The following is a 9,767-nucleotide window of genomic DNA, read 5'->3' as shown; positions in this document are numbered from 1 at the left end:
AGAATGACTCGGCCTCTGTGTGGAAAGGTTTTAGGAATATCACCAACTACAAGCCTAAAACCCCCCACTCCACTGACGACTTGCTCTTGGCCAACACCCTCAACGACTTCTACTGCCGTTTTGACGAGCCATCAGGCAGCCTTCACACCTCCAATGGCCCCAACAATAGAGACACTTTGGACACTCATTCCCCCACCTCTCCCCCCTCCATAGAGCCATCACCACCTTCAATCACTTCACCTGCAACACCCCCCTCCTCACCCCACACAAAAGAGGATTTCACACCACCTCCTCCCACCACAACTCTTCATATTCATGAAGCAGATGTGAGGAAGCAGTTTAAGAATCTGAATGCTCGAAAAGCTCCCGGCCCAGACGGTGTGTCTCCTGCCACCCTCAGACACTGTGCAAACGAGCTGGCCCCAGTGTTTTCTGGCATTTTCAACTCTTCACTGCAGGCATGTCATGTGCCTGCCTGCTTCAAGTCCTCCACCATAATCCCTGTCCCCAAGAAACCTAGGATCACTGGACTAAATGACTACAGACCCGTGGCTCTGACATCTGTGGTCATGAAGTCATTTGAGCGCCTAGTTCTCTCCCATCTCAAGACCCTCACGGCCCCCCTCCTGGACCCCCTGCAGTTTGCATATAGAGCCAACAGGTCTGTAGATGACGCCATCAACATGGCCCTACACTTCATCCTGCAGCATCTGGACTCCCCAGGAACCTACGCCAGGATCCTGTTTGTGGACTTCAGCTCTGCCTTCAACACCATCCTTCCAGACCATCTCCAAGGCAAGCTCTCCCAGATGAATGTGCCTGATCCCATCTGCCGGTGGATCACTGACTTCCTGACGGACAGGAAGCAGCATGTGAGGCTGGGAAAGAATGTCTCGGACTCCCGGACCATCAGCACCGGCTCCCCTCAGGGCTGTGTTCTTTCTCCTCTGCTCTTCTCCCTGTACACCAACTGCTGCACCTCCACCCACCAGTCTGTCAAGCTAATCAAGTTTGCAGATGACACCACCGTTATCGGACTCATCTCGGACGGGGATGAGTCTGCCTACAGGAGGGAGGTTGAACGTCTGGTGTCCTGGTGCAGCCACAACAACCTGGTGCTGAATGCCCAGAAGACAGTGGAGATTATTGTGGACTTCAGGAAGCACACAGCTCCACTCCCCCCCATCATCCTGACTGACACCCCCATCACCTCTGTGGACTCGTTCCGCTTCCTGGGTACCACCATCACCCAGGACCTGAAGTGGGAGCCCACCATCACTTCCGTCATTAAAAAAGCCCAGCAGAGGATGTACTTCCTGAGGCAGCTGAAGAAATTCAACCTGCCAACACGGACGATGATGCAGTTCTACACTGCAATCATCGAGTCCATCCTCACCTCCTCCATCACTGTGTGGTACGCTGGAGCCACTATCAGGGACAAACAGAGACTGCAGCGTGTTGTGCGCTCTGCTGAGAAGGTGATTGGCTGCAGACTCCCATCTCTGCAGGACCTGTACACCTCCAGGACACTGCGGCGTGCAGCTCGGATCTCAGCTGACCCTTCTCACCCTGGACACAGTCTGTTTGACCTGCTCCCCTCAGGCAGGAGGCTCCGGTCCATTCGCACCAGAACCTCTCGCCATAAGAACAGTTTCTTCCCCTCTGCTGTCGGACACATGAACAATAACCATATGACTGTTCCACCACTAACCCATGACCCTACGCTGTGTTCACTGCATCATTCCATGTTGGCACTGATCACCACCTGCACTCATGTATATATCATGTAGATATCTATCCACTTAGCACTTTTAATTCTATTCTTATTTTTATATTTTTATGACAGTATGTTGCACTGAAGCACCGCAGCAATTTCCTAATGTTGTAAACCTCAACATCTGGCAATAAACCCTTTCTGATTCTGATTCTGATTCTGATTCTGAAAAATGCAGCCAAAAAATGAACTGATTCATTCGAAAGGAATCTTCAGTCAATGAAGAAGTCATTTGAGTTACAAAATGTTTCTCCCACTCAAAATGCAATGCCCAGATGAACAGAATCAACTCTCTGCATTTCCTTACCTGGATGACTGAGCATGCATCAAGACACCACATTAGATAGTTGTCAGTTTATTTAGAGGAGTGTGGCAAAGCTTGTCGAAACTGATGTCAAATCACATCAGCATCAGGTGTCAAATGGTAGAACTGACACACCAAATCAACCATTCTGACAGCCTGCAGTGTGTGAATGAGGAAATTTGATCTTGAACTAACTTTAGTTCAAGATCAGGTTGAACTAAGGTTCTCAGGTTTATACCGTTACCACGGAGGATATACAATAACAGAACTTTTTACATGTTGCAGAACAGATGTAGCCTCATGTCATTGTGATGTAAAACATGAATAGGAAACATGAGGACATCAGCTTGTAAGCTATAAGTACATGAGCAAACTGTAAATGACTTATGGTTCAAACTAGCCTGCCATCTTTTACTATTAGTTCATCTATAGATTCAGCATCAAAAGTAACAAATTCTTGACTTTGACATAATTATGACATTTACGGGTCAATGTGAAGCACTTCTGTTTGAACTGAGGTGGAAAATGGGTGCAGCTACTCTGCTGTACAGGAGGAGGTGTTGTTGCATTGTGCATCTCCCATAGTGGGATTTATAATAAAAGAACACCAGAGGTCTGGACCCTGTTAAACTGATGAATATATAACACCATCATAATCTCATGTAAGCTTGTCTACTATGTGCAATGATCACAACTTGCAAAAATAAAAAACTGAATCCAAACAGTCTCAGCGAATCAAGAGTTTATGAAAGGATGGCAGGTGAATGATACAGAAGTAAATATCTGACAGCATTCTAGTAGTTATGCATGTTGTTGCTGAATCACTTAAGATGTAATCACAATAAAACAATCAATTATTTTCCCACATGAATTTTTCCATTGTTGACATAATGCTGATCAGTTTTTACATTGTTTTATGTGACAGAAGAGGAAAAACTACAACCACTAGCAAAAACATTTCAGGATGGTCCCATAGTCAGTCACGACCCACAGATTGCCACGATCATAGCTCACATGGTTGATGCGAGAGGGCATTGGTATTTTGGTCCAGCCCGTGCCTTGTGGAGTGCTGCTGTCGATGCCTTGTCTGTAGAGAGAAGACATTGATACTTAAATCATTGGATCTGTTTTATTTGTGCAATTGAGGTTTTGGCCTCAGCTCCTCGCCATATTATCTGTCCCGAGTTAAGAGTTGTAAGTCTCATGGTTGCTCGGTCTGGTGACCCAAATAAAATGTTTTTGATTACTTCATGTTCTGTGATTTGGGGGTTTCTCATGGTCTAGTCTGTTGCATTTCTAGCTCCTTTGGTTATTCCTTAGTATTGTTGGTGATTTCTAGTCTTTAGATTTTGTTAATGTTCTGTGTTACATCTAGTTATCTAGGTTTCTATGTTCGTGTATTTCCTGTTTTACTTTGGTAGTCTCATGTCCTGTGTTAGAGTTTTCTGGTTTGCTTCCTTCCTATCTCATGTGTCAGATTAGGTTAAGCTGTGTCTCTCTTCTGTATTTATTGTGTGTTTTCCTTTGTTCTTTGTCGGGTCGTCTGCATTTCCTCTGCTCTTCTTCACTCCACATTTCCAGGTTTCATGTTTTCTAGTTCAATGTTTCAAGTTTCATGTTCACCTTTTCCCAGTTTAGGTTTTGTTAGTTTCCTTTCTGCCATTTGTTTTGTAATATTTGTTGCAGCCCTAAATAAAGGCTTGCTTTCTGTTAACATCCACCTCATTTGTCTGCATTTGGGTCCGCATTCTCTTCTCTCCACGCCGTCTGCCTTAGCAGGCGTGACAGGAAGAGGTAAATATGTTTAACAGATGTGAAAAATGAGATTTCTATGATTTCTTTTAAGTGAACACCTAAATGTATTATAGAGGAGAGACAGATCATTCAAAGAATCCACAACTGAAATCTGAAAATTCTTAGTTACTGAGTTTCTGAGTTACAGAAACTATGATGATTATAAGTAAACATTACTAGTTTTCTTTTGTAGTGCCCCCTCCCCTCAAAGGCTGGCCCCAGACAGCCCAACAAGAAAAACAGCCAGAAAAAACAGAAAACAACCCGACCAGGGCGGGCGGCGGGGGACCAGGACGGAGGGCTCGAGGCAAAACAAAACAGGAGCACCAGAAGGCCAAAAGACAAAAAGAAAAACAAAACACGAGACCCAACCCAAGAAAACCAATGAAACGAAACACACCACAGCCCAAGAAAAATGGAGTCCAAAACAGAAAGGCCCAGGGGGCCGACAGCACAGGAGTCCAAGACAAAAGAGTTCAGGGGGCCGACCGTGCGGACGGCAATGGCGGCGACGTGGACACAGTTCGGGGGGCCGGCCGTGCGGAAGGCAACGGCGGCCACTCAGGCGAAGAGGGTCCGGGGGCCGGCCGTGCGGAAGGCAACGGCGGCCACTCAGGCGAAGAGGGTCCGGGGGCCGGCCGTGCGGAAGGCAACGGCGGCAACGAAGGAGACCACGGAGCAGTTCAGGGGGCCGACCCCGACGGCGGTGACGTCCAGCTGGTGGCCCAGAAAGTGGCTGGTGATTCAGGCGATGGCGATCCGGGGGCCGACCGCGCGGAAGGCGGCGGCGAAGGAGACGACGGAGCAGTTCAGGGGGCCGGCCGCGCGGAAGGCAGCGGCGGCTCCCAAGTGTCAGGCGTTTACGGTCCGAGGCTTGGAGAGGCACCGGACCAGGCGACGCTGGAAGCAGAGGCTGGCCCAGGCGACGCCGAAGCATAGGCTGAGGCTGGACCAGGCGTAGCAGAAGCACAGGCAGAGGCTGGACCAGGCGAGGCTGATGATGATGCTGCAGCAGGCGAGGATGGCGATGAGGGGCTGCCCGCATTTGGCAAGGATGGCGATGAGGCTTGCCAGCAGGCAAGGATGGCGATGAGGCTGCAGCAGGCAAGGATGGCGATGAGGCTGCAGCAGGCGAGGATGGCGATGAGGCTGCAGCAGGCGAGGATGGCGATGAGGCTGCAGCTGGCGAGGATGGCGATGAGGCTGCAGCTGGCGAGAATGGCGATGAGGCTGCAGCTGGCGATGAGGCTGCAGCTGCTGCTGGCTGGACGGGCTCCTCGGGCCCTCCAGCTGACGAAGCAGGAGGCTGGACGGGCTCCTCGGGCCCTCCAGCTGAAACAGGAGACAAAGGCCGGAGCGGTCCCTCGGACCCTCCAGCGGAGACACGAGACAAAGGCCGGAGCGGTCCCTCGGACCCTCCAGCAGAAGCCATCACAAAGCCAGCAGGCATGGAGTCCTCTGGCAGACACGAAGGCAATGGGTGCTGTGCTGAGCACTGGCCCTGCTCAGACAGCACTGACACGGAGTTGTTCTCTGAGGGCTGCTCAATCTTCAGGGGTCCAGAATCAGCTGGGGACTGAGACCTAGCCTCTGGGGAAGCCCTGGAGTGCAGAACGGTGCCTGAAGCAGCTAAAGCGCGAGAAACTCCCTGACTGGACCTTAAATTTTCTCCCTGCATGGAGTGAGCGAGTGGAACCGGTAATGCTGGAGCCAGAGCTACGGGTAGCGGGGGCACTGGAGCTACTGGGGCCTGCGCTACAGGCGGCACTGGAGCTACTGGGGCCTGCGCTACAGGCGGCACTGGAGCTACTGGGGCCTGCGCTACAGGCGGCACTGGAGACTGAACTGAGGGTGGCACTGGAGACTGAGCTGAGGGTGGCACTGGAGACTGAGCTGAAGGTGGCACTGGAGACTGAGCTGAGGGTGGCACTGGAGACTGAGCTGAGGGTGGCACTGGAGACTGAGCTGAGAGGAGCACTGGCTGCGGGGGAGCTAACTGGGCTGAGAGTGGCTGCGGGGGAGCTAACCGAGCTGAGAGTGGCTGCGGGGGAGCTAACCGAGCTGAGAGTGGCTGCGGGGTAGGTGATATGCTGTTCACAAAGTCATCTGCCGCACAGAACACCGCCCCTGAATGAACAGTCATACAGTCCGCAAATGGAAAACAGTCCTCACTCACCACAGCCGGCGAATCAGAAGTCCGAACGTCTGGCCGTGGGGTGGCGCGCTTGCGGCGCGATCGGCGTTTCCTCCCCGCAGACGGCTCCGACGGGCCGGGCATGATCGCATCCGGCGAGTCGGGCAGCGAGGCAGGAGTGGCTGAGAGAAGGTGGGGTGTCTACCGGAGAAAAGCCTGCATGGTCGGAGGAAGTGAATTTAGTAGCCATGGCAGGCCGGAAAAGAGCCGTTGAAGCCGACCTTCCACGGCGCGGCGAAGCTCGTACGGAGGATTCTCCAGCCACAGCCCGAGGAGGATCTCCACATTGTAGCCGATGTCATCCTGGAGCTCCTCGGACGGATTGACTGCCGCTGGGTCCATGGTGGCTGGTTCGTACTGTCACGGTTTGCCGGGGCAAGCCGTGTGGAATATGAAATAGGACCCAAAATGCGGCAGCTCTGGTGCAGGTGAGTGTTTATTTGACAACCGAAAATACAAACAGCAATGGTGTGGGTACCATGAAACAGGAAAACCTAAACTGGGTAGAACTAATAACACAAACCAGAAACGAGGATGCAGGGAGGTCCGGGAAAATACATACGGGAAGACGCAGGGAGACCGAGGGGAAACAACACAGACGAACCAGCAACTACCATAACAGAAGACACAACTTAAATACACTCAGAGAACACAGGGAGATTACACACAGGTGGGGAACACAGGTGACACTGATAAACATAACGAGACAGGGCAGGAGTGAACACAACATGACGCATACTGACGAGAGACTGTCAAAGTAAAACAGGAAGTACACAGAGGTTCAGACAGGAGGAGAGAGAGCACGGGGAGAACACAGACATAACAGGCTGGGGGAAACATGGAATAAACACAAAGAGAGACGAGAGCTCATAAATACACAGAGGGGCACACAGGGGGTGAGAGTCACAAAGGGAAAACACTTAGGGAACACCACAACAGGACACCTCAGAAAACATGGCCTAAATAAGGAGCGAAAATACAAGGAACCAAGAATACTGGGCCAACATGGCCCAGGACCATGACAGTAGCATTTGACTGGTGATTCTACACATGAACATTTTATGGCTCAGTGATCATTACAATGAAAGTCGCTTCTAGAAAGATTTAAGCACAAATTGCCTTTGCGAGCAATTTGTTATTCATTTGTGGAGAGGTCATTCTAAGGTTGAAGAGCAAAATAGTGGTTGATCCATTGCATGGATAACAACAGAGGAGTCAAAAACACAATAACCTGATTCAAACAGAGACTGAAAGAGTCCAAGCAAAAAGAAAGAAGAAAGAACAGACATACTGCCAGGGCTAGTTAAAATGATATCAGACTAGATTAAGTGTTTACCTCTGGAAGACTTCTCCTCCTCTATTTACAACAAAGACGCTTCCATCAGTCCCAATTTCAACCATTACTGCAAGACCATCCACATTTATCCAGCCACTGATGCCACAGGTGCTCGGTGTTACTTTCTGTCATGAAAAGCAAATATGGTGAGATGTCTTGATCATACAAATAACAACACAAATGATCATTAAAATAAAAAATAATTTACTGTGAAGTAGATGTTTTGACCTGAGTTCACTCCCCAGCATCCATATTTTGAGCTGCAACTGACATACATTAAAAGCCCAGGCAGGGTTGTCCAGCTCAGGGTGCTCTGTTCCCTGTAGGCTGAGGCAATGGTGCTTTTCAGACAGTGGATGGTGGAGGTGTCGGTAACTCCCACCACCTGACCATCACCTCCAGCATCCACCTGCTGTAAACTCTCACCTGAAGACACACAGAGGTACAGATCATTCATTCAAACAGCTGCTACCTGCGCACACTCTACTGTCTTAAGTCTGTGATAAAGCTCACCATTCGCAAAAACAAAGCTGCCAGCTACGTATTTGTAGACCCTGTCGTCGAGGTCAACACCCCAGATTCCTGCAGGTCCCACTGAGACATGCTTCAGGGTGAGTGAGCCCATTTTGTACCACTGTGATCCAAGCAGAAAGTATGCATAATTGTTGCTGTCTGTCATCACGACGTTCCCCTGCCCAGCATCAATCTGTACAGCAGGAAACTGTTGTGGACCCTCCGTGCAAGTGCAGCCTGTGAAGAAAAAAGCACAAGTTAACTCAATGCATGATGTATCACTTTTAAGGGAAACTTTTTATTTTGCTCTATTTATTTTACCTTCATTGGCTTCAAGAAATATTGCATTGTCACATTTTAAAATCAGGACTTACCATGACTGACAAACGGGTAACTAAGGACCAACAAGAAGGCTGCAAAAGATTTCATATTGTCTCTGAGTCTGTGTGTTAAAGGAATGAATCTCTGTATCTTTGCTGAGCTACTGCCCTATGATAGGTGTGTTTGTGTTACTTTTATAGCATGCTGAAACATTAGAACTGTGAGTCTGACCTGGTTTTCCAGGCAGTTTTCCAGAGTTAATAAAGGAGGAAATGTTTTAGCGTTTACTAGAAACTAAGAATAAGAACTGATAAGTGATAACTTCCTGGAGATTATTTACTAGAATCTACAATGGAGTTAAATCGGCTCATGGTGTAGTGATCTGTGCTAAACAGATTATTTTCTTCTTCTATTGTTGCGATATAATCACGTCGTGCTGACAATGACCGTATGAAATGTTATCATTCAACAGTTCCCATTCATGTGGGTAAAAAAATATCTAATAGAGATCTCTTCTCTGAGATATAAATGTTTTTGTTCGTTCATTTGTCTTTTCAGCCAAACTAACCACGAGGATTCATATTGGGAAATACAGTGGCTTGCAAAAGCCCCCTTGAACTTTTCCACATTTTGTCACATTACAGCCACAAACATGAATCAATTTTAGATTTTCAGATTAGGTGGACAGCGTTTGTGAACAGCAGTTTTCAGATCTTGCCAAAGATTCTGGATTGGATTTAGATCTGGACTTTGACTGGGCCATTCTAACACGTGTTTTGTTTTAAACCATTCCATTGTTGCCCTGGCTTTATGTTTAGAGTCGTTGTCCTGCTGGAAGGTGAACCTCCGCCCCAGTCTCAAGTCTTTTGCAGAGTCCAAGAGGTTTTCTTCCAAGATTGCCCTGTATTTGGCTCCATCCATCTTCCCATCAACTCTGACCAGCTTCCCTGTCCCTGCTGAAGAGAAGCGCCCCCAGAGCATGATGCTGCCACCACCATATTTGACAGTGGGGATGGTGTGTTCAGAGTGATGTGCAGTGTTAGTTTTCCACCACACATAGCGTTTTGCATTTTGGCCAAAAGGTTCCATTTTGGTCTCATCTGACCAGAGCACCTTCTTCACATGTTTGCTGTGTCCCCCACATGGCTTGTGGCAAACTGCAAATGGGACTTCTTATGGTTCTCTGTTAACAATGGCTTTCTTCTTGCAAGCTCTTCCATAAAGGCCAACTTTGTGCAGTGCACGACTAATAGTTGTCCTATGGACAGATTCCCCCACCTGAGCTGTAGATCTCTGCAGCTCGTCCAGAGTCACCATGGGCCTCTTGGCTGCATTTCTGATCAGCGCTCTCCTTGTTCGGCCTTTGAGTTTAGGTTTACAGTTGTGCCATACTCCTTCCATTTCTGAATGATTGCTTGAACAGTGCTCCGTGGGATGTTCAAGGCTTGAGAAATCTTTGTGTAGCCTAAGCTTGCTTTAAATTTCTCAATAACTTTATCCCTGACCTGTCTGCTGTGTTCTTTGGACTTCA

The 9,767-nt window shown here is 48.8% G+C and overlaps 1 protein-coding gene across 1 annotated transcript; it reads right to left on the bottom strand.

Annotated features, from left to right (window-relative positions):
• Positions 1-2,803: 2,803 nt before the first annotated feature.
• LOC120745824 (fish-egg lectin-like) lies at positions 2,804-8,420 on the bottom strand. Its single transcript, XM_040050996.1, has 5 exons — positions 8,290-8,420; positions 7,916-8,152; positions 7,611-7,828; positions 7,403-7,527; positions 2,804-3,165 (listed from the first exon to the last, which is right to left on the bottom strand). The coding sequence occupies exons 1-5, from the start codon at positions 8,342-8,344 to the stop codon at positions 3,024-3,026; spliced, it is 777 nt and encodes a 258-aa protein (XP_039906930.1). The 5' UTR covers positions 8,345-8,420; the 3' UTR covers positions 2,804-3,023.
• Between the last annotated feature and the right edge of the window lie 1,347 nt (positions 8,421-9,767).

Source organism: Simochromis diagramma, unplaced genomic scaffold (assembly GCF_900408965.1).
Source record: "Simochromis diagramma unplaced genomic scaffold, fSimDia1.1 OVJJ01000131.1, whole genome shotgun sequence".
NCBI classification, from domain to species: Eukaryota; Metazoa; Chordata; class Actinopteri; order Cichliformes; family Cichlidae; genus Simochromis; species Simochromis diagramma.
Note: the sequence above shows the minus strand (reverse complement) of the source record. Positions and strands in the feature narration are given on the sequence as shown.

Coding starts and splice junctions, on each gene's coding strand:
- LOC120745824 (XM_040050996.1), bottom strand. CDS start 8,344: ATGAAATCTTTTGCAGCCTTCTTGTTGGTCCTTAGTTACCCGTTTGTC. Junction 7,829..7,915: donor CAGCTTTGTTTTTGCGAATG/GTGAGCTTTATC, acceptor GTGTGTCTTCAG/GTGAGAGTTTACAGCAGGTG. Junction 7,528..7,610: donor GTCAAAACATCTACTTCACA/GTAAATTATTTT, acceptor TTTTCATGACAG/AAAGTAACACCGAGCACCTG.